This window comes from Diabrotica virgifera, chromosome 8 (genome assembly GCF_917563875.1).
Source record: "Diabrotica virgifera virgifera chromosome 8, PGI_DIABVI_V3a".
Taxonomy (NCBI): Eukaryota; Metazoa; Arthropoda; class Insecta; order Coleoptera; family Chrysomelidae; genus Diabrotica; species Diabrotica virgifera.
Genome location: NC_065450.1, coordinates 152660936 through 152687362, shown reverse-complemented (window position 1 = coordinate 152687362; position 26427 = coordinate 152660936). Strand labels below are relative to the sequence as shown.

General features: G+C 33.3%; 1 protein-coding gene across 1 annotated transcript; it reads right to left on the bottom strand.

Moving 5' to 3' along the window:
• LOC126889689 (DNA polymerase delta catalytic subunit) lies at positions 1 to 26257 on the bottom strand. The gene is made up of 4 exons (XM_050658206.1): positions 26100 to 26257; positions 13451 to 13761; positions 7753 to 9643; positions 1 to 977 (listed from the first exon to the last, which is right to left on the bottom strand). Exons 1-4 carry the CDS (start codon positions 26147 to 26149, stop codon positions 74 to 76), a joined length of 3156 nt encoding a protein of 1051 aa, XP_050514163.1. The 5' UTR covers positions 26150 to 26257; the 3' UTR covers positions 1 to 73.
• Positions 26258 to 26427: the final 170 nt, after the last annotated feature.

Below are 26427 nucleotides of genomic sequence, written 5' to 3'. Positions count from 1 at the left end.
CACAGTAAACAAAATATAATGTCGAAGCCTATAAACAATATTTGTTATAAAAAGTTACAAAATAAAAAGTATTTTATTCATCTTCTTCAATAATGATAGGTTCTCCAAATCTTGAAATCTTTGATTTCGTATTCTCTAATTCCATTTGAACCTTCTTTCGGATGTAAAAAATAGGACAATCTCTGCTCGTACACAAAATCTCTTCATATAAAGAACCTTGGCATCGCTGACATTCTGTAAAAAGAGAAGCAAATCTATTTTCCAACATTCTGTGATGACTTAACTCCTGTTGGTAGATAGTTGCTTCTTTAGGTTTGCAATAGGCACACACAGCCTCCTGTTCATATCCTTTTGTCAAAACAGATTTGCAACCAATACAAACTTCTTTTTTCTTAGTAAAAGCAGACAACGCACCAACTTTCGATGTTACCATAGTTTTGGATCTTGTATGTTCTCCCCTCAGAAGTATAGATTCAGCATTGTCACCCAATATTGGCTGAAATATCCTTACTAAAGGCTTAGACAGCTGATTTTCTAAATAGTACTTTGAATCAATTGGAATATTGTTTTCTAATACATAAATAGGATCTTCAGCCTTTTCAAATGCCTTTGCATTCTTTGTACCTGCAACTATAACATATGGAATACGATCTCCTAATTTTGGAGCATTTCCTGGATCTCTTTTGGTAATCTTCTTAGCCAATTCGACATGAGCTTGCTTAGCTGCATAATCAGATTTAGTTAATTCTTTGGTAATAACCAACTGTGAGATATCTACATTGTTTTGTAAAAGATCTGATATGACTTGTTTAGCATAATTTACAGCGCCGTCTGGGTCTTTATTTATCAGCAATTTTTGAAGGCATGTACCGATAATGTCTGCTACTAGCGTACAGTTGTCTCGACGTACAGTTTCAATACCTTTACAATCCATTTTGTCATATTTTTTTGTATTCGTCCAGTAAAGTCCAGCATATCTAAAAGTTAAAGAAGAATTCAAATGTGTAGAGCTTAATGTTTAAACATACATATACAAGGTGTGACAATAGTAAATCAATTAACTATTTTCTATGGGAAATAAGCCACAATTTTACTAAAAAAAAATGAATTTATTAACGTTTCGAAGCCCAAATCGGGTTTCGTTGTCAAAATACAAAATACTTCTAAAATAAACAAAAATGTTGTTGCTAAGTAAAAAAATTCTTCTAATAATTTATTTAATCTGACTCATTTATATTGGCAATTCAGACGTATATTATACATTTTAAAGTAGAAGACTTTAAAATGATATCGCGAATATTTATGAGTTGCGTTCCTGGGACGACTTTGCTAAAAGATAGTTCATTCGATTACATGAAATCAATCCCAACTCAAGAATATCCGTCGCAAAAAAATCATAGCATGTGATCTGTCTTTAAAAAGACAACCAAATGCAATGATGACAGTAAAATTCTCGCGTTAGAGATTTCATAGTAAATCACGAGGGAAAACCAGGAAAAAACCTCGTGATACTATCCCGACATCGTAAGTATTTGGTCTTACATTTAATTTACCTTCAAAAAACTAATATCAAATCCTGACTTTAATATGTTTAAATTATAAATAAATATTAATATAATTAATAAACGTTAATAAATTCATTTTTTTTTAGTAAAATTGTGGCTTATTTCCCATAGAAAATAGTTAATTATAAAAATGCCACAAGGAAATAGCTTCAGAACAACATTAAAAATAGTAAAGCAAGGTTTAACACTTTCGCTGCGCATGACTCCGATGGGAGTCAAAGTGGTCCTTTGCTAGGTGCGCATGACTCCGATCGGGGACAGTAACCCGTTGATTTTTAAGGCGGTATATTTTACTTAGTACGACGCCGACGGTAGTTAATATTTGTCAGGGTGTGACTGAGGACTTAAAGTGTCAAACAATTTTACCCGTTCTTTGCTGTGGTAGTTTCATGATTCAAAATGGCGGAAAGTATGCCTGGCCCTTAAAATGTAAAAAACAGTAACTTGTGTTTCAAAATCCACAAAAATTTTCCTACAGATATAGTATTTCAAAAATTCCTATCCTCAATAAGGGATGAACAAAGAGAAAGCGTTGCAAAATATGCTCCGAAAACAAAATTAGGAAACACACAACATATCACTGCAAAAAATGTCCTGATCAACCCGGATTTTGTGTTTTCCGTAAAATTCCGTTATATAATTATCTTTCAAGAAAAACGTTCTAATTTGCCTTGTGCCGATCGGAGCCAGTCAACGATACACTAAAAATTCTTAGCCAGGTGCGCATGACTCCCATCGGAGTCAAAAATTCAAATCACATTTTATAAATAAATATACACTTTATATACAGGCCGGGATAGAAAGGTTCTACATGCAATTGAACGAAATCATAAGATCCACAAAAAAGATGACATATTGTTGGTGATGGGAGATTTCAACGCCAAGATTGGAAAAGGAAAAGTGGATGGATGTGTGGGAGAATTTGGCTTGGGAGAAAGAAATGAAAGGGGGGACAGACTTGTCGAATTCTGCCAAAGCGAGGAGCTGGTAGTAATGAATACCTTATTTAAATTACCTTATTTAAATTACCTAAAAGAAGACTTTATGGATATCCCGGATACCTGGATATCACCGGCGGATTCGGAATCACATTGTAAGAAACCAGATAGATTACATTTTAATCAAATCCAGATATAAAAACACTATAAAGTCTGTGAGAACATACCCCGGAGCTGACAAATTCAGATCATAATCCATTAGTAGGCGTAATGAAGATAAAACTGAAAAAGATCCAAAAACAAACAAATATACCACGATTTTATGTTTCAAATATAAAAGAAGAACCTGTACGTCAGAGGCTAAAAGAAGAAATAAATGATAACTTAAAGAAAATCAAACAAGACGTAATAAAAACAACATATGTTAATGACAAATGGAACATGAGACAAGAAACGTTAGTAGAGGCAGGAAAGAAGATATTACCCACAAAAATAATAAAAAAAAAACAGATATGGATGACTTCAGAAATCGTAGAGCTAATGGAGGAAAACAGGAAACATAAAGGCAGGAGTAAGGCAAAATACAAGGAAATCCAGAGATTAATAGGAAAGAAAATAAAAGAGGCCAAATCCACCTGGCTGGCAAATCAATGTAGTGAAATAGAAGAATATTCTAAAAAGTATGATAGCTTTAGCATGTACAAGAAAATAAAGGAAATCACAAATACACAGCGAAAAAAGAAAGATGGCCTTCTTAAAGGCATACATGGAAAAATTATTATAGAAGTCAAAGAGAAATTAAAAAAGTGGAAGACATGCATAACAGATCTGTTTGAGGATAACAGACAAGAACCGGAAGAAATCGACAGCGAATTGGGAACCAATCATAATGGAGGAAATCGAACAAGCAATACGAAACGCAAAAAACAGAAAAACTGTAGGTCCAGACGATATACCTGCGGAATTACTGAAATGTCTAGACAATGAAACTCTACCGGTACTACTGGATCTGTTTAATGAAGTATATAAAACCGGAAAAATCCCTCAGGAATGGTTGGTGTCCACCTTTGTAACAATACCAAAAACAATATAGGCCAAAGATTGTTCGGACTATAGGACATTATCACTAATAAGCCATAACCTCAAAATATTTCTAAAGGTGATTCATGGAAAATTATACAGAAAGGTAGAATATGATATGGATGATACCCAATTTGGGTTCCGCAAAGGACTTGGAACAAGAGAGGCATTGTTTGCGTTTAATGTCCTCTCTCAAAGATGCTTAGATATGAACCTGGATATTTATTCCTGTTTCATCGACTTCGAAAAAGCGTTCGACGGGGTCCGACATGAAAAACTAATAGAATTATTGAAAAACAGAGATATAGACAGACGAGATTTACGAATTATCATCAATCTGTAGTGGAATCAAAAGGCCAATATAAAGATAGAAGAACAAGAATCCGAAAATATTGATATAAAAAGGAGTAAGACAGGGTTGTGTTCTGTCGCCGCTACTGTTTAACCTGTACAGTGAAGCCATATTTCAGGAAGCGATAGCGGAGCTAAGTGATGGAATCTCTATAAACGGAAGAATAGTAAATAACATAAGATTCGCTGATGACACCGTTATAATGGCAGACACCCTGGAATCGCTACAAGAATTGCTAAATAGAATTAACGATTATTGCATTCGATACGGACTAAAAATAAACAAGAAAAAAACTAAATTTATGATTGTCTCAAAAACAGAACATGGAAATGAAAGGTTAATGATAGAGCAAACCCAAATAGAAAAAGTTAAGACATACAAATATCTGGGAACCTAGGTTGATGCAATAGTGACCAAAGCAAAGAAATTAAAGTCCGAATTGAAACTGCAAGGCAAGCATTTATAAAAATGAAGACACTGCTTACAAACAAAGACCTTCAGTTGCCTCTCAGATTGAGGGCTCTAAGAAGCTTTTCTATATTGCTATACGGAATGGAAGCTTGGACATTGAAGAGACAACACAAAAGAAGAATAGAAGCGTTCGAAATGTGGTGTTACAGAAGAATATTGAAAATTCAGTGGGTTCAAAGTATTACCAATGGTGAAGTGCTACGACGTTTAAATAAGGAGTTAGAAATTATGAAAAGTATAAAAACTAGAAAACTGGAATATTTGGGTCACATTACCAGAGGAGCAAAATATTAGTTGCTGAGAATTATTATGCAAGGAAGGATCCAAGGAAGAAGAAGCATAGGAAGAAGACGCATCTCCTGGCTGAGGAACCTTAGAGAATGGTTTAACTGTAGTTCATTACAAGTATTCAGAGCAGAAGCCAACAAAGTGACCATAGCCATTATGATATCCAACCTCCGATAGGAGAGGGAACTTTAAGAAGAAGATACACTTTATTTAATTAATTTAATATTATATTGTTCGTCCGCTATAACTTTTCCCATACGTCACGATTCATTTTCAAACAAATTAAGTCAAAACATAAAGTGAAACGAACGTCGAAGTGTGTATACATATTGTATACTGTATACTATATACTACACACATCGGAGTACGTTTCACTTTATGTTTTGACTTAATTTTTTTTTCAAATAATCGTGACGCATGGGAAAAGTTATAGCGGACGAACAATATATTCTAATATCAATTACAATGATATTTTAGAAAAAAGTGATTGCCGCTCCTGGGTAACACCTCTCGAAAAAAGTCAGCAGCGAAAGTGTCAATATAGTGGCTAAGAAAATATATCAAAAAAAGTTATTTGCAAAAATTATGGCCACCTCAAAAGAAAAACAACCATTTTCTAATTTTTTATTAAAGGAAAAAAGTTCTCAACAGGGAGTAGCTATACTAATACTCGAGAAAGATCAGAAGTGTATAACTATGTGAGAGAATGAGAGACCGATAAAAATGAACCTAACAATTAGAGGACACAAATTAACTACACTCAGAAGTTACTAAAATCGACTAAGCTGGTGAAATCATAACCATGATAGACTTAAACAGTAGGGCAGATAGAAAACAACACAATACAGTCAGGTGAATTGGGCGAGGACAATGTAAATGACTTTTTTAGACCTTAAAATGTTTATAACACGAAAACGATGCATTTTAGAGAAAAGTTACCAAGGACCTTCTTTGCTCCTCCTCCTCCTCAGTCGTTTCCTCATTGCTGAGTGTCGTGATTCCCTATAATACGAGCAACTATCTCTTTCCATCGGCTTCTGTCCTGAGCTTCCCTCATGGATTCAGAGAATGTTTTTCCACTGGCTTTCTGTACTTGATCCGTCCATCGAGTAGGTGAGCGACCTCTACTTCTGCGCCCTTCAACGTTTCCCGAAATTATAAGTCTCTCAAGATTATCATCACTTCTTCTTGCAATATGGCCGAAAAATTTTAAGACGGTGGAGAGGCAAATAGAAGAAAGTTGAGTCTGAATATTAAGCTCTTGGAGGATTGAGTGATTTGTTCTGTGTTCCGTCCATGAGATCCGAAGCATTCTTCTCCAGCACCACATTTCAAAGGCATCAATCCTTTTTCTGTCGTCCAATTTCATTGTCCATGTTTCGGATCCGTAATTAAATATGGGAAAAATTAAGGTACATACTAATCTTACTTTGGTGTTCTTCGACAAGGAGCGATCTTTCCAGATTTTCGATAATCGATTCATAGCGTTTTTGGTCATGCCTATTCTCCTACGTATTTCTGTTTCACAAGATCCTGTATTACTGATGTAGGATCCTAGATAATTGAACTCGTTAACCACTTCAAACTGGTCTAAGGCTTCTGTTGTCTGAAGTGAATTTGAATAATCTACTATCATAATTTTTGTTTTTTGTTTATTGATCTTGAGACCACTTCTATTGCTTTCGGCTTCCACTAGCTGCAGCAGGCTGGACATTTCTTCTTCGGATGCAGTTATTAATGTTGTATCATCTGCATATAGGAGATTTCAGATCTTTCCTGCGATAGAAATACCGCCATTCCATTTGTCGAGTGCTTTTCTCATTATATATTCCCCATAGAAATTAAAAAGACTTGGAGATAGAATACATCCTTGTCGGACTCCTCTACCTATTTTAAAAGGATTGGACTTTCAATTGGTTTTCAATTCTTATTCTGGTTTCACTGTTCTCATATAGGCTTTTCACCAGAGCTGACAGATGATCAGGAACCCCCATCTCATGTAGAACTTTCCACAAAACTGTCCAGTCTACACAGTCAAATGCCTTCTGATAATCCAGAAAGCAGATGATCATCGGAATTTTGAATTCTCGTGCTTTCTCAATGAGTTGTCGCATATTAAGAATTTGCTCCCTTGTGCCTTTACCCTTCACGAAGCCTGCCTGTTCTTGTGGTATTTGTCTATCCAGGTATGTCTGCATGCGACACTTGATGATTCTCAACAGAATTTTACTTGGGTGTGAAATGGTTCGGTAGTTACTACATTTTGTGGTTACGCCTGTCTTATGAATGGGAGTAAATAGTGCGGTACACCAATCACTGGGCCAATTGCCGATTCTCCATACATGATTGCACAGTCTCCACATTAATTGGAGACCATGTACACCCATGTTCTGTAAAAGTTCTGCCGTGATGTGCCTCTGCCTTAAGGTGTTTTATGGCTTCATCAACTTCAGACCTTAGAATTTAGAATATCTGGTTCTAGGGTTGTTGTTGAGACTTGCAGTGCTGTTATATGATTAATGTTAGAAGTTTCAGCTTTATAGAGTTCTGTGCAGTATTTTCTCCAAGTCTCCAGAACCGCATCCATATCGCTTACCATATTACCTGTCTCATCCTCTATAGCGAAATTTCTGGGTTTGAATTCCCGAGCCATTAACTTTACTTTCTGAAAGAGATCTCTTGTTTCATTTCGATGTAAGTGGATTTCTACTTCCTGGAAAATGTTAGACACATATTTGTCTTTATCTTTCCGGCAATTTCTTTGGATTTCTCTTGATAAGCTCAGAGAGAGTAATTAAAAACACTTGTTCCTGTTAAAAAATGAAATTTGACAATTTGTTTAAAAATAATTATTGTTTAAACAATTTTTGGCCATAATTTTCTCTTGGCAACATGAACAAGGGGACTATTTCAAGTAAGATTGTGCAAAAATATGGAATGTGAATATTTTTACTAGAGATACTACCCGGACTATAAAGGCATTTGCTATCAAAACCTTATTAAATTGTTCAGAAAATAAAAAAAAATATTTTTCAAATCTTAGTTATAATTTATTTACCTTTTTTTGTTGATGAGTAGATATGGGAAATAAACCTTTTCAAATTCCAGTTTAATAGGTGATATAAATTTCTTGCTCACCAACTCTGCTGCTTCCTGGCCCAATTCCATACTTTTCTCTAAAGTACTAGCTTTAAAGTTAACCATTACTGAATCAGTATCCCCATAAATTACTTTAGCATCAGCGTCATACCCATTTTCAACCCTATAATGTTGCTCAACCTCCTGTTTTGTTTGTTCTATCATAGTTCTACCATAAGCTGTTACACTACCTGAAATTTCTAAGCAGGGTAGTTTGCCTACTTGTGCACCAGTAAAGCCATATACTGAGTTTGCTGAAATTTTGTAAGCCAATTGCCTTCCATTTAACACAGTTCTTACAACAGGATCTTTTTCATCTTTCAGTAGAGCTTTGGTTTTCTTTCTTGCAGCTAATAAGTGTTGTAAAATGTGAGGTAATAACCCAGGTCTCACTGAAGATTTCACAAACATACAATTTGCAGGAGTCGATGTTACTTGATCATCTGTTAAGCCAAGCTTTTCCTTCATTGGTTTCCTAAGCAAGGAGGTATAACATAGGTTATGGGCTATCATAATACTGGGATACAGAGAACTGAAATCAAGTGTTGCAATTGGTTCAGTATAATATCCTCTGATGGGTTCTATAACAGTTGCTCCTTCATATTGATCTTGTCCTGGAGCTCCTTGATGTGTGGGCATGAAATATCCTGCTTGCCTCGAATGTCTCAAGAGTTGAGCCACTACTTTAACTTGTTCTCCTTTTGTTAACAAACTCGTTATAGGAACCCCTGTTACCCTTGCCATTTCTATATCATTGGTAAAACTTAATATTGTGTTTAACAATCTCCAGGGAAGTTCCGCATCTTTCAAGCAATATACAGCTAATCTCCTTCGAGTTTGTTCATCGCCATTTTGAAGATCTGTAATTATACTGTAATGCACATCTTCTTTTTGTTCTCCTAAAATCTCTTGACAAACACTGTTTAATGTGTAAGATCTTAATTTAAAATCTCTCTTTACCACCAAAAGCATGTCATATGGTACTCGACCCTCAAAGTTTATTGATTTGTAAGTTCTTCTGCCTATTTTAGTTTGTGTAACTGTTTCCTTAATCACAGATTGTACATCTAGAAGACGCCCCAAAAAGTTAAATCCTTTTAACTTCAGATGCTTTGCTCTATCTATAAGATATGGAAAGTCAAAGTTGTTAATATTATAGCCAGTAAAAACATCAGGATCTACTGCCCTTACAAAGTTCGCCCATTCTTGCAACATTTCTTCTTCGGTATTAAAACTGTATACATCAGCATGGCCAATGGCGGCACAAGATTTTAATGTAAATATGTTTCTATAAACAACATCTTTTTCTCCATGATAGCCCACTGTATTGGCTATTTGAATGATGGGATCTACATTGGGTTCAGGGAAAATACCTTTTCTACCAGCACATTCTATATCCAAACTATGTACTCTGAATTTGGCTACAGAGGACCATTCTCCTTCTGGTGCATGAACAATAAAATCGTTCCAAGACACATCAACTTCTATTTGGCACCTCGATACTTTTTTAAACTCTGGAATTGGTCTTTCAAACCACTTCCCTACTGGCAGTTCTATCCAACAGCAACCTAATATACTTGTATCTACCATAAATCTAGTTTCATAATCAACATTGGATTCAAAAGCATAAAAGGCATGTGTAGCTAGAGGTTGATAGACAGAGGTTGAGGTAATTAGTCTTTTTGCTGTTGCTACCATTCTTGGAAGAGCTACAGTAATTTTTGCAAAAGTTTTATCTTCATATCCTGTAAATTCTACTAAGGATTTGCCTTGGACTAATTCTATCATTAAAACTGCTTCAGATGTAATTCCTGAAAATAATAAAGCATAGCAAATGAATGTATTTTCAAAAGAAACTTTTTTTTTCTGGCTGTGGCTTGGAACCTTTATGCACGTAATTAGTAATGTGTAGTTTGTATGTTGAATAAATGTCTTGTTACTTGGTAAAGTCAAAGTCAACTTCATTGTCTTATTGAATCTGAAGGTTTGTGGACCCTCAGATGAGTGCGGATTCTACAAGGATAGAAATTATTTTAACTCATTAAATTTTTTAATAAATGAAAAAGGGCCTAACCGGGTATGATGATGAAAAATGCCCCCAACTCGATTCGAATTCCATATAAACTTTTTAACACATATAGAGAAACTCACTTTCTGAAAATTTTAGCCCCTATAGGAGGCCATGTAACCCGCCTAGAGTCCAATTAGGCATTTTAGGTTTTTATTTTTTATCTCAGCCACATGGAGGACTAGCGTTAAATAAAAAAGTTGTAGCTTTCATAAAATTCTGTATGGATTTTTTTTTTAATTTTTGGCGGAAATTTGAACTTTTTGAACGATTTTTTAATTTTAAATGAGTAAAAAAGCTGACATTTGTTCCCACGAAAAAAATAATGTATAATAGTTATTTATGAAACAGTTCGTGAAGTACGCTTTTTGCGAACGCACGAGATATTTAGAGCACGAGCGACAACGCAGCGAGTGCTATACATCGCGTAAGTTCGCAAAAAGTACTTCACGCACAGTTTCATACAATATTTTATCTACTCTTCGATAAACAAATAAAAAACTGCAACTCTTCGTCATTGGAATTGATTTCTATTCTACAATTTCTAGAACTTTGACATTTAAAAATCCTAAAAATCCTGACATTTAAAAAACTACTTTCAAACCACAAAAGTGTCAAAAATTTTGTTGTAAGTCATTGCTCATATTGTCACCACCATGACAACGCGAAAGTTAAGGATATTTGATTATATGAAAGTGTGCCAAAAAACCCATTGAAAGTGTGCGAAAAAGTAAATCCCATTTAAAATAAATTGTTACTTCACGCACACTTTAAACCCTTCACGCACTGCTATCTATAATGACAGTTTTCACAAACTAAAAACTGATACATAATATGACATAGAGTAGATAAAGTATATTTTTGCATAATGTTTCATATGTGAAGCGTACTTTTAAAAATAAAGACTGCATTTTTTCGCTTTTTAGATATAATTTTTTACAGGGTGTTTCAAAAAAAGATAACACCAGCTCTCGGATGGGTAAAAATAAAAAATTAATTGGGGTTAGCTTATTAAAAAAAAATTTGTAACGCAATCTATTTTCAAGGTACAGGACGTTGAAAAAAACAAAACTTTACATATTTTTTACGATTTTGTCCAAACTACTGGTAACATTGTAATAAAATTTGGCGGGTTTTAAGAGGTAGTTATTGTACATTTTTGTACAATAAGTAAAGTAGGTAAACGAGTAATTCTAGGATTACCCGGGTAAAGGGTAAAGTCCGAAGCACTTGCCAGGTTTTGGTAAAATAAATGCAAATGTAAAGCTGCTGGAAATATTTGTAACTTCAAATGCCACAGCCGATTGTCTTATTTTAACAAATAGATTATAGTTTTTATTTCTGCACTATTTATAGTTTTACTTTCCTTACTTTTGTAAAATAGAAATAGATTACTTTTGTGAAATAGATTATATCTTAACGAAAAATAGAAACCTAGTAAAAGACGTATCGGTATTAAATCAGTTTGACCTAGGAAGAGACCATAGACTAATAAGAACAAAACTAGTAATGAACAAAAAACTAGAAAGAAAAAGAATACATGAAAAAAGATACAAATGGACATCTGAAGAAATAAAAAATAGTGAATTTAATAAAAAGATAATGCATGCATTAAATCAAGTTAACATGCAGCAGATAAACTCCAATGATATTGATAATTTGAATAACCTTATGACCGAAACAGTGAACAAAAGCATTCTGCAACTGAAAAAACAAAAAAAAACACACAATAAATTAGACAAAGAAATATTACAACAAATAGAAAAAAGGAAGATCTTAAATAAATCTAACAAAAAGGGAACCGCAGAATAGAGAGAACTTAATAGGCAGATTAGAAAACGAATCAGAAAACAAAAAAGAAAAGAAGAAGAAAAATTAATAACAACAACTACTGAAAAAAAAGAGTATGAAATGCCTCAGACCGACACTAGGACGACGTCAGATAATATCATTAATGGGAAAAGACGAAAATGAAATTACAACTAGAGAAAACATACTGAAACGAATAGAAGAATTTTACACGGAACTCTATAGAACACATCAACAAGACGATGAAATGAGACCAGCACGGAAATTAATTAAAAATGTTGGATCGTAAATAATGCCAAAAGTAACAATTTCAAAGGTAACTACAGCATTGGGAAACATGAAGAGAAATAAAGCTGCAGGAGAAGATAGGATTACCACAGATATGATATTAGAAGGAGGTAAGGAACTCATTGCAATTGTAACTAAGCTTATAGACAGTTGTTTACACCAGGGCAAAGTCCCTAAGAGCTGGAACAGCTCTAAAGTAATCTTATTACACAAAAAAGGTGATAATCGAAAGTTGGAAAACTACAGGCCCATCAGTCTATTGTCACACCTATTTAAAATACTCACCAAAGTCATAACTACCCGACTAACAAGAAAATTAGATGAATACCAACCATATGAACAGGCAGGTTTTAGAAAAGGCTATTCAACTTCCGATCACCTGTTAACCACAAAAATATTGATAGTTACTGACCTACAAGAACTGCAAACCATGCTTTCAGAACTACACACAGAATCTTCTAAAATAGGACTGAAAATGAATTTAAACAAAACAAAAGTCATGCACTCCGAAGAAACGATGACAATAATAAACAACAAAGATATAGAAAAAGTTTAAGAATATATATATACTTAGGACAAAAAATAATACTAAATAGGGGAATTTCAAACGGAAGAAATAAAAAGAAGAAGAACGTTAGCATGGGCAGCATTCGGCAAACTGAACTATATACTCAGAAATCAGCAAATTCAACTACATCTTAGATCTAAAGTTTTTGATGCATGCATTATTCTGATATTAACATATGGGGCACAAACATGGACAATCACAAAAAAGAATATGAACATACTCAGAGTCACTCAACACGCGATGGAAAGAGCAATGCTTGGCATATCACTTAAGGACAAGAAAACAAACACATGGATAAGACAGAAAACGAAAATCACCGATGTGGTACAAAAATCACTAAAATTGAAATGGGAATACGCTGGACATGTAGCTAGGAGTGATCTTAACAAATGTCACAGAACAATTTTAACCTGGAAACCATACGAACACAAAAGACCCAGAGGCAGACCTCCTATGAGATGGACAGATGATCTGAAACGAACTGCCGGAAAAGTTGGCTGCAAGTAGCGCACAACAAAAAATAATGGAAAGGAAGTCTTGAAGAGGCTTATGTTCAGATGTGGACGTGCATGGCTAGACGAAGAAGAAAAAGAAGACTTTTGTACAATGCGTTTTTTTTTCTAAAATTAAGATATCTTTCAAAGAGTTACGGCCTTGTCATTACTAGTATACCCAATTAAGCATTTAACCAAGAGACAGCAGGTAGAATGTATTTTACTCGAGTAAAGCCCGAAATTTGAACTATTTAAATTATATTTCAGACTCATTATTGGATATTACCCATACCTTGCAAGCACTTCGCACTATACCCGGGTAATCCTAGAATTACCCGTTTACCTAACTTTACCTTTAACATATATATTTTTATAAGTAACTTATACAAACCTTTTGCAGTGGTGGAATCAGCTAGAACAGCATCGTTCAATTTATTCTTAAATTCATGTAATTTACTGGGTGGAAAATCGTCAGGCATGTTAACGTAAAAGTATGGAGAGAATCCATGGACATGACAACAAACACTGTTTCCATTTTTAGTAACTCCAAATAAGCGAATAATTGGCACAGTTCCAGTTTGAGGACCGGGCATACCAGGGTATACCTGACCCAGATAAAAATCCAGCTCCAATTCTTGAAAGATTAATTTATCATTTTTGCTGTTTAAAGCAGGTACTGGAGGTCTTAAAAAACTGTCAGGTCTAAAAAAAATGAAAAATACTGTATAAGGCATGTTCAAAAACATTTAAGGTAGTAATACTATTTAATATAACAAATTTTATCAAAAGGGAAAATCCCTGTCGTTAGCTGTATAATATCATAGTTTAACACATGGCACAAATATTGCGTCTCATGTTGTTTAACACACCATAGTTTGGTACGATTTGGAAAGACATGAAATGTACCTATTAACTTTCAAAGGATGAATATTAAATTTTACGAAAAGGATAGACTGGGGTCCTCGTGGATCCCAGGCTTAATAAGCGATATACTACATTATTTTTCCAATTTATGACTAGGGCTTTATTATTATTATACATTAAAATCCAAATAAAAAAATAACAAATGGCAATTTGTTTTCAAACTTAATAACTATAGTTATCTATAAATAACTACAGTTATAAAGTTAGATCATAAAAGACGGACTGGGGTCTAAACAGAACTCAACTTAAAAATATAAAATTTGAACTTAAGGTACTAGTACACTTTAGAAGACCAAAAATAAGCATTTTTTCAAGATTTTCTTCTCAGAAGCTTTATTAAAAATGAACATAAAACTTTTTACATAGTAATATCTAACTCTTAGAGAATACAAAAAACATATCTTTTTTCATTTATGCACGTGCACTAATAGGGAGTTTTTGTGCACACAAATACGTAAACGTAACGCATCTTTTTGACATGTACGCTTGCGCATTAATGGTTGAACTCCCCTATCTCGATGCGTATTACCTAAAGTAACGTTCTGATACGTACGTGAGAACGCATCCCTATCGAGACGAAAGTCACCGAATGCACACGAGGATCTTGCCCGATTACCTACCAAATGAACATTTCATCAGCGATTATCAACATTTTAAGGTTATATTGGTTTAGTCTATTTGAGTAAAATTATTCTGTTTGTAATTGGAAATTGGAACTTCATAATATATTTAAAATTTTATTGTTTTTAAGTTGTCTATTAATAAAGCAAAACAAACAGATCTTGTATTAATTTAAGAAATACAGTGATCACCACAATTAATAACTAGATAAACAAATGACCTAGTTTCAGTAAAATTTTCAAATAAATATTACCAAACTATTTACATTATACTGGAATTCTGATGTAGGTACAATAATTTACAACTAAAAAGTAGGTATAAACAAAAATAAAAAAAATTTAACCTAAGGAAAAATAATATATTTATATTTAAATAGAACCAATTAAAACCATACAATTTCATCATTCATTTATCTTTTTTTACATTTGTATATTAATTGTATATTGTGTGAACATTGTTTTATTTTTTTAATGTCAACGGAATTTAAAAATGACTTTACGATTTGCTTTACGTTACGTTAAGGGAGTTACAAAAACTACCTATTTTAACATTCATCCTCTACGACACGTTAGTTGCTTTACGTATACGGAGATGCGTACGTTACGTAGCAACAAAAACTCCCTAATATTGTAGACGGCACCAAAGTCGAGGCCTCGAAAAAGAGTAGTTCCGATGGCGGACAGTTAATCTCAGGATTGGGATCTCTGAAACAAAAAAATCGTACGGCATTTGAAAAAGGAAGGTTTCTTACGTGACAATTTACCAACGCTAGTGAAAAATTCCGCAAAAAAGATTTTACGGAAATTTGAAAAAAATTTGTGAAAAAATCGCCCGTTTTTATATTTATATTTTTTGGTCAACTTGTGGTAAATTGTCACGTAAGAAACCTTTCTTTTTCAAATGCAGTACGATTTTTTTGTTTCAGATATCCCAATCCTGCGATTAACTGTCCGCCATCATTTTTCGAGGCCTCGACTTTTGCGCCCTCTACAATATTAGTGTACAAGCATAAATGAAAAAAGATATATTTTTGTAGTCTCTAAAGAGTTAGGTATTAATATGTAAAAAGTTTTATGTTAATTTTTAATAAACGTTCTGAGAAAAAAATTCTTGAAAAAAATAATTATTTTTGGTCTTCTAAAGTGCACTAGTACCTTAACCAGCTCCTAGACGTTAACCTTTCATTGCTAACGCGAATTATTTTAAAGTAAGGTTTGTAAAGTAAGGTTAAGTTATGTTTCTTTTCAGAGAGATGTACATGATTATAATACAAGGGGTACAAATAATCTACATATTGTTGAGTTTAAAAATAGGTTTATGATGAATTCTTTAATTTGCAAAGGGTTTAGAGAATATAATGAACTACCTCTCGATTTAAGAACTTGTAGAAACATTAATACATTCAAGTACAGTTTAAAAAAATATATTATAGAGAATAGGATGTGTTGAATGTATTTGTGTTGCTTTGTATGTATACTTATTGTGCTTACATTAATCGAATTGGTATTTTATTCAAATGTTTGTGGCTTTCGATATTGACATTTTAATTAGTTTCAGTTTTTTACTTTTTAAATTTTAAATTATCAAATGTTTGTGGCTTTAGGTATTGACATTTTAAATTAGTTTTAGTTTTTTACTTTTTAAATTATGTTATGGACTATATCAATACTTGTATTGTTTTGACTATATGTACTTTAGCCTGTTTATATTAGGTTATCCTATTTCAAATAAATAAAGTATTATATATATGTAAGTACTAACGTCCATCTCTGGGATTGTGTATTTATACATGCCATAGTACTATCAATTTTACAAATTTTTAAGATGTTGTTACTTCAAGGATCTTATTAACCTCCGATGACCAACCTTTTTTTGTTACACTAATGACCAACGCGGGTAAAAATGACTCCAAGTCAAAAATGACAATTGACAAAAAAATTAAGTTGTTTTAAGAAATAAAATAATGTATTCGTAATTTTAATATTAGTATTGTATCAATAAATGATAAATAAACACAAGTGAAACATATTTTAATCACAACTGAACCAAAACAGGAATCATCATTCTGAACATAGAACTAAAGAAATTTTAAAATATACACTAATTTACGTCGCCACAGGTTTAACAAACAACTTTTTTTCACTATTGGAACGTTTCTTATAAACAATTCAACATAATAGACGGTATTTACTGAATCTAAAATTGGAACACGGAAGGCCAAGGAGTTCGTCTTTGACCCCAAATTCAGAAAAAAAATTGTTTTCGTAAAATATAGGGAACTTTTTTTATTACAAAATATGAAGGTAGGTATCTAGAATGATATAAGTTAAATAAAACAATAATGAGTTTAAAATTGAAAATATTTCTGAATTTATTAAATAAAAACATACGTTGGGGTACAAATTTACCCCCTTGGTCATCGGAAGGTTAAATACCTTTTTATTTAAAATAAATACAGTTTTATTTAAAAATTATATTTACAAACATTTATTTTGACAGAAATAAATCCTTAACAAAAACAAGCAACTATTCTAAAAATTGAGAAAAAATACCCTTGAATCTTATTACATATAAACAAAAATTTGCCTAATTATATTTAAACTAAAGATGAATTTATCCGCTTATAATAGCCACACCAAAACAATGCTAATAATATGAGGTAACTTTAAAATTAAAAAATGCCAATATTCTGTACAGAAAGGTTTATTTTACCAAAGTGGTATAGAAAAAAATCCGTTATAGAACTGGTTGTCTATTTTTGTAAATAAATGATCTCAAATATCATTTTTGACATTACCTTGCGGGAACTACATAATTTTTACATGTATCATAAGATAAATTAGTTTAATTTACTTTTTTTACTTACACTTACTTTTTTTACTTACACTTACTTTTTTTAGATCAATTGATATAAATTTCCGTTTTTTTTTGTATCTTTTTTAATAAAAAATAAATTTGCATATTTTTTTTAGTGTTATTTAACTTTGACAAAACATTTTCTGAGCTACAAAGTAAATTCAGGGAAGCGGAATTAGTTTTTATTAACTTTTATTGGGACGCGAATACGCGCTTTCCGCAGTTTATAAAAAAATTCCAAAAATGTGCGGAGGATGTGAATTCGCGTCTAACAAAAAGTTAACAAAATGACCATCAGCAACAAATTCTCAACCGATTTCCTTCACATAATCAGTCATATATAATATTTGAAAGGGTTAAGAACCTAATTACAATCCATTATCCATTTTTTCATATACAAGAAGAATGAAGATTATTCCCCGACTTACACGAATTCGACTTACACAATTATCGCTCGGTCCCACCAGTCGTGCAAGTTCGGGGTATTACTGTACATTAAATCTTCCTAAGCTATCTTCTAGATAGATTTATGTTTTGTTTCTACATAAACTATTGAATCCTAAAATAAATTGCAATGATCTACTGTCTCTAATTGATTTTAGTGTTCCCTCTAGAGTCATTAGCATTAGATCATCTCAAAATTTTGCAATTAAATTTTATCACTGCAACTTTGGTAGGCATTCTCCACTGAGTAGAATCATTCTAAATGGAAATAGATAAATAGAATAGACTTCGATTTGTTAGGTGTTGTTTGATAGGTGATTTATATTTGTTATGTGCTTTATCTTATTTTAATCTTATTTTAATATTTGTTTTTTCTATATGGCTGCATCGCTAATTTTTATTTATTTATTTATTTTACGGGCAAGCCCAATTCTATAAAAATACATTACATTTTTTAATTGAACATAAAGTATTACATAAATATATAGTGTACAGATAAAAACAATAACATAATATAATATAAAAAACAGATTTGATGAGGATGACAATTTTGATAGAGATACCTTAGAGGAGGTGGATAGTTGGTTTGGAAGTTTTTATGAAGATAGTCGTAATCTGAATGCTCTTCAGGACATCACAGAAGATGAATACGACGAGGCTCTATATAAAGGAAAAAATACAGCTCCAGGCAAAGATTCCATCAATCGTAAAATCCTTAGACAACTAGATCCAGATATTCATAAGGAGATAATGAGCATATATAGAGAGAGAGAATATATGTTTATTGTCTAAGAAAAAATCTTGTTGACAAACACTGTTTAAGAGTTTTAAATAAATAAATTAAATTAAAATATGACTAAATATAAAATATAACACATAACACATTTACATTATATAACAACTACAAAATATGTAGTATTGTCAAAAATAAAAAACAAACAAACTACAAGCTGTAAAACTAAATCACAAACAATAATGACAAACAAATTGACAAAAAAAAAATATACACAAGATCACAAATACATCAGCTCCAATGGTCCTCAAAAAATTCTGTCAGATCATAATAGGCCCTCTTAGCGAGCAGTCTATCTAATGAATTTCTAAACTTTCTAATAGTTTCCAAATTTTTTATTTCACTAGGTAGTTTATTAAAAATTTTGATGCCGTTAAAAATAAATGAGTCTTTGACTAGTGTGCTTCTAGGTGTTCTAGGTGTAATCAAAGCTAAATTGCTAGCAAATCGTCCAGATCGATTATTATTTTCATATAGATGTTTATTCTTAAAAATAATGCTTGCCGTTTCCAAAATGAAAAGAGATACAAGTGTAAGGATACTGTGTTTAATAAATAAAGGTTTACACGTTTCTCTAGAATTTACCTGGCACAACAGGCGTACTGCCTTTTTTTGAAGCAAAAACACACTACTGAAAAGCTCCTGACTACACGCTCCCCAAAACTGAATTGCGAATCTAAGATGTGACTCTACTAGTGCAAAGTACACAGTTCTTGCTTGGGCAAAACCAAGCTCCCTTCTAGTCGACCGTATTGCATAGCATCCAGATGCAAGTTTTGAATTCAAGGCTTCAATATGCGATTTAAATTTAAGGTCAGGATCAATATTCAGGCCAAGAAACCTGACGGACAGCTGAGGTTCAAGTTCCAAATGTAATTCAGGCATAACATGTTTAAAACACAGAAGCTTGGTTTTAGAAGTGTTTAATGTCAAAAAGTTCGCCGTGCACCAATTTTCAATCATTAAGAGTTCCCTACCTACAGATTGGCGTAAGACATTCAAATCTTTAGCATGCCATATAAGAGTGGTATCATCTGCATAAAGGGTGAAATGAGCAGATACATCAAGGTAGGCTAAATCGTTTATATATACCAAAAACAGAACTGGTCCCAATACCGAGCCTTGGGGCACTCCCCAAGTTACATTCATCAAGTCAGAGTCACAGTCTGCCCTAACAAACTGACTCCTACCCGACAAATATGACTCCATCCAACTCAGTGACTTATCTTTAATTCCGTAGTGTTTAAGCTTCTGCAGCAGCAAACCATGATTGACACAGTCAAAAGCCTTCGTCAAATGACAGAACACTGCCGCAACCATCTCGCCTAAATTAATATTATTGTAAGCTATCTCTAAAAAACTGAAAATCGCGTCGGTCGTGCCAGTGTTACCACGGAAACCAAACTGTTTCGGACTTAGTAGTTGGTTAACCTCTAAAAATTGTATTAATCTTGCTTTAACAATTTTCTCTATTATTTTTGCCAACGTAGGTATCAGAGAAATTGGCCTGTAATTGGAAGGGTTTATGTGATCTCCACCCTTGCAATGGAATTACAACATTTATCTTCACGAAATCGGGAAATGTGCCAGCATTAAAACTATCATTAATTAAAATAGATAAAACATCCAAAGCAGAGTTTGGTAGATTATAGAAAACTCTTATAGAGATGTCATCATAACCCGAAGAGTTTTTGTTTAACTATTGTATCATGAATCATTTCTTCCCTGATGAGTGGAAGACAGGCATTGTAATAGTTATCCCTAAACCTTATACTAACCATCAACTACCCCAAAATTACCGTCCAATCACCCTTCTCCCAGTAATTGGAAAAAATTTTGAGAAAATTATCCAAGGAAGATTATATAATGAATTAAACTAACATATTCCAGCACACCAGTTTGGATTTAGAGAAAAATCATCTACAATCCTTCCTCTTTCAATAGTAACATCCAATATACAGGCAGCAAGATTGCAAGGACTAAAGGCCGCTGGAGTTTTCTTAGACATCAAGAAGGCTTTTGACTCCGTTTGGCATAGAGGATTGTTATATAAACTTCACAGAATGAAATGCTCCCCTTCTCTAATATGGATTATTGACAAATTTCTTAGAAGACGCAGGTGGATAGTTAAGATCAATGAAACATATTCCCATTCATTTTCAGTGCAACAAGGAGTTCCACAAGGTTCACCACTCTCCCCTCTATTGTATAATCTCTATTGCAGTGACATATGCGACAATAGACTAACCAACACTAATTTGCTACAATTTGCTGATGACACTGCAGTGATATCATATGGAAAAAATTTAATAAAGACAATGGACTTATTGCAGAGGCAGGTGGATGACACAATATCTTGGATGAATAAATGGAGATTAACAATAAATCCTTCTAAAACAAAACTAATAATATTTAACCATAGAATCCAAGATCACTCACCAACTATAAACATATGCGACAATATTATTAAACCCTCCCAAACTGTTAAGTATTTGGGAATAGAAATAGATAACAAATTGACGTTCAACCACCACACAGCAGTTATAAAAAGGAAAATTATAACTAGAGCAAAACACTTCAGAAGTTTAACATACAAGAATGAGGGAATTACGATTGAAACAGCAGCCAATATTTATAAAATGATTTGCAGGCCCATGCTGGAGTATGGTTCTGCAATTTTCTATAATTCTAAAGGCCCTGCCAAAAATAATATAAAAGTGGCTGAAACAACTAGCCTTCGACAAATTACTAGAATGCGTCATCCTGATAATCCACTTCACAATCCATCCAACAGAATGCTGTACGAGGAAACTGGAATTGAACCTATTAATGAGAGACTCAATAAGCTGTTTAAATATCTCTTTATTAATGACAATAACAAAAATTTGATTGAGCCCCACATTGTGAAGATACCAGAGGACAGTGCCCGTAGATATCCAGGAAGAACTCTTTTTGAAGAAATCTGCTACACATCAAGACAATAAACAACTCTATTCAAATCATCATCTGTATTGTAACTACTTGTCAGTGATATTGTGATTACCGCCACATACAAATATTTTTTTTTAATTATTGTATTGTATTAATATTAACAAAAAACATATATTGTAATAATGTATATTAATTGTGTAAATTGGCTGAAAGACTTCGGTCGATGGCTCGGTCGATGGCCTTTTGGTACATTGTATCAATAACCCTTTACTATATGATTACAGTATTAATACATCTGTTCTTTCATCACAAACTGTTATCAAAGATCTTGGAATATGGCTAGATACCTCACTAACTTTCCATGAGCACTTTAAAACCATCATTAACAAATCTTTGAGGCTTCTTGGATATATCAAACGAGTTACTTCTGATTTTACGTCCATCCAACCATTAAAGATTCTATATTGTTCGTTAGTTAGACCTCATCTGGAATATTGCTCTTCGGTGTGGTCTCCATATTATCAGTTGTATAGTGATAAAATTGAGTGTGTGCAACATAAGTTCCTTAGACATGTTGCGTTTAAACTTGGCCAGTATATGCATTATGACGATATTTTACAGATGTTAAATATTACTACTTTAAAAAGCCGTCGATTACATCACGACTTAATTCTATTATTTAAGCTGGTTAACTCACAAATCGACTGCCCAGATATGTTAGCCAAAATTGATTTTGCAGTTCCCAACCGCCAGACAAGACAATTGGTTTCATTTTCTGTACCAATGCATAGAACAAATTATGCTCATTATTCGTTCTTATCTCGAAGCCAAAGAATTGCAAATCAATTTCAGGAACTCGACTTTTCCTACAGCTTAAACAGATTCAAGGCCGTATTGTCAAATATCACTTGACGACGCTTATTATCAGATGTAGGTAACTACTTTTTATGTTTATTATTTATATTATGTCTGTGTACTTATATGTTTAATTGTCTTGTAATTTTTAGCTTATAAATGTTTTATTTTGTTTTAATCATACTTGTTTTAAAATTGTACTAAATTTGTAAAATGGGTTTGCCCGTAAATAAATAAATAAATAAATAAATAAAGTATGTCTCTCTCTCATAAAAAACAGACATACAGAAATATAAATATAATATAGAAGTAAATATGTAATAGGAAATAATATCATAAAAACAAGTTAACAAATTACAGACGTTTCACTCAAATATTGATCCCATGTAAATGCTTTTTAAAACGACTGATGGAGTTGTCGAACAGTTGTAAATTGTAAAGGAAATTTGCTAAATTCAAGACTCTGGATACGAACGAAAAAAGTGAATAATTAAACCTATGGAATGGTACATAAAATGTTCGCACTTGTCTAGTGGTGCGAGGTGGTACAAACAGTGCGATCTTATTAAGTAGTTGAGAACAACTGCATATCCAGCGGTTCTCAATCTTTTTGTGTCATGTACCACCAAATACTTTTTATTATTTTTGGTACCACCTAACTGAAATACATATCTAACTAGGTAATCTAATTAACTATAATAGTGGTGCTGATTTTGGCTGTTTTTCCATTTGGTGTACTACCTCAAAAAATGAAATGTACCAACAGTGGTACATGTACCACAGATTGATAACCGCTGGCATATACCATTTAAGATCTTGAATAATAGTCCCTTTGTTTTCTCCAGCTTGCAAGAGAGGGGACCTGCAGTTGATGCTGCCATACAGTGTAATATTGATAGGTATGAAGCTTAAAAGCAATGTAACAGAAGAAACTATTTTGGAAACTATTTTGTCATATTTTATTTACGTTTAACCCATTTAGCGCCAGAGGTGCGAAAACGCACCATTTCTTTGTAGAATTTTTTTTTGACAATTCGTTAAGTTTTTTTAAATCTTTGTATTTTTTAAGCAACCAGAAGATATAAGTGTAACTAAATTTAATTTTGTTTAATTTCCAAACTCATGCTTTCATCACAAAAATATTTTCTAAATGTCAGACATTTTCAATCTTTCGACACAACTTTATTTTTACTGTAGTAATTTTATTGACGTAACACTTTTGTGGTCAAATAAATTAAAACATTATTTTTTTAACCTATTTGTACACCAATTGTTATAAAAATACAAAAAAAATATTTTCTGAGTCATCAAATCTCGTGTTTGAAAATAATGGTTCGCTAACGAACCATTGGCGGAAGTCGACATAATCCTGTCTGATCAGGAATAAGTTCAAGGTGATGCACAGGCAGTAATTTGTTGGGATATTTCTTTATTATGTGTAAAAACACGTATCCACTATGCTTGCGCTCCGAGCTCCTGCAACTGCTCCACATAGTGGACACGTTTGGTTCTCCCGGACTGTGCAATTGTGTGCACTCAGCCTCGGCGCTCCAATCTGTGGCAGTTTATATATAAGGGAGCGCATACCGTATCGATTGGAGCAGTTGCAGGGAGCACGGAGCGCAAAAAGTTCGAGAACATAGTGGATGGTTGGCGCTCTCGGACCATGCAACAGTGTGCGCTCTGCCTTAACGATCCAATAGGTGGCGGTTTATATGTAGAGGAGAGCATGCATGTAGATGGGAGCAGTTGCAGGGAGCGCAGAGCGCAAGAGGTTTGTAAACATAGTGGAAGGTTTGCGCTCCCGGACTGTGCAACAGTGCACGCTCCGCCTGGGCGTTCCAATTGGTGTCGGTTTATATGTAGAGGAGTGCATACCGTATCGATTGGAGCAGTTGCAGGGAGCGCGGAGTGCAAAAGGTTCCTGAACATAGTGGATGGTTGGCGCTCCTGGACCGTGCAACAGTGTGCCAACGACTGTGCGGCAGTGCCTCGGTGGTCCAATATTACGAACGTAGTGGATATGTACCTTTAGAAAGACGGGTATTCTGGTATTCAGTTTTATTATAATCTAGGGTGGGTGAGGGGGGCGGGGTTACATAAGGGAGGTTGTGTAGTGTTGTAGTTGTAGACAATATGTCGATTTGTCGAATTTATGCAACTGGCACAGTGCAAGATACAGGATTGGAAAGTGTAAACTAGAAATATCTAAAATAATTTCTAAAAAAGATAGAGGGCCGTTCGACTTCGTTTTTGAGAAAGAAGCTGAAGAAGGTGTAGGCAATGTTCTAACCATACTATTTTTGTTTATCAAAACTTCCAGGTCCATTTACACTCTAAATGTTTTGAGACTTTTCACAAAAAATAAAATTGTGTATTTCAATTTTTATATCTCATTTCTGCCAAAGGTTCGAAAACGAACCATTTTGTTGTTGTGACACCTGCCATTATCAAAGTGTAAAACAATTTTTTTACGAATGTTTAAGTTTATTTTGCTCTAGTTAATCAACTATATTACATATTATTGCAGTATTTCTTTGCTTGGCGGTTAATGGGTTAATGTATCACTAGATAATAATTGTAATATTTTATGTATATATTTAATTGGGTGGTATCCAACGAACTGTCAATATTGATGGAATGGTCATGAAGCAAATTTAAAGCGGCCAGGATGAGATTGCGTAGTCAGGGAAGGATGGAACATAATTGTCGTCTTTCGTAAACAAAAAAATTGATAGTGGTATTCAGGGTTGCCAGATTGGGGTATTTTCCCATGATTTTAGAGTAATTTAAAAGCATCTAGGCGAATTTTTCTAAGTAGAAATGGTCGAGGGATTTTTGGGGAGGGGGGACAATTCTGGATGATTTTAAGAAGTCATGGTAAATTAAAGTTGCGAATATACATAGAGCTGTATATTATACTCTCATATAATCGAAGACGATAGGAGCTATGAATTATTTCCAGGGCCCTCTGTTGATAAGTAGTATAATTTTGGTTTCCTGTTCTCTACATTTGACTACTAATTTATTAAAATGCGTCACAAATTTAAATTTGGGGGATTTGAGCTTCAATTTGAGGAAATTTCAGTTTCTAACTGGGGGATTTATAAAATCACATCTGGCAACTCTGATGGTAGTTGTAGCAAATTTTCCCCGACATTCTCTGCTTTCTCTAGGACCTCTCTCTTTCTTGTATGTTGGCCGCAATCTCGCTTCACTGTTTGAATGGGAGGGGGCCATTCGATCAGTATTGATAGTTCGTTGGTGGTATCCCGTTAATAAATAAATAAATAAAAACATGCCTCGTTATAGAGGGTTATAGTTCAATAGGAATTTCATGGGACACCTAATGTACCTCGTTATAAGCGAAATCTCGTAATACCCGTGTACGTTATAGAGAAAATATACTTTCATTGGTTTCTACGGGTCTCATGGCACTGCAAACTCAGATTATCATTGTTTTGCTGTAAATTTGAGAACAGTTTTTAAGAGGTGATGGTGATTATAAAATAAAACTTTGCTTGTAAACATTCATAATTAGAGGAGATAATATGGCCCATAATTAAAAAGGAAACTAATCATCAGTATTCATTTTTACAATTTTAGTATTACATACCTTAATTTTTTAGATGCCTTTTGTGGCGAATTATCTTTTCTTTTATTCATTTTGTAATTTCTTTTTTTCTATTTTACGTTCGCTATTTCTGTTTATGTATTTGGAATAGGCGGCAAAATGTCAATGTCAAATCTGAAAATCTAACCTCCCTTGGCCACCGGTAAAATGGTTCTAAAAGAAGAAAATTTTTCATTCAAATTTATAAAGACGTTAATGGAAAATCGGACATTTCAAACTACTTACTTACACTTTAAAAATAACGAAACGAATTTATGTATTACTTTGTATTAAGATTTTTCTTTAAATAATCTATAAATAATTTATAGAA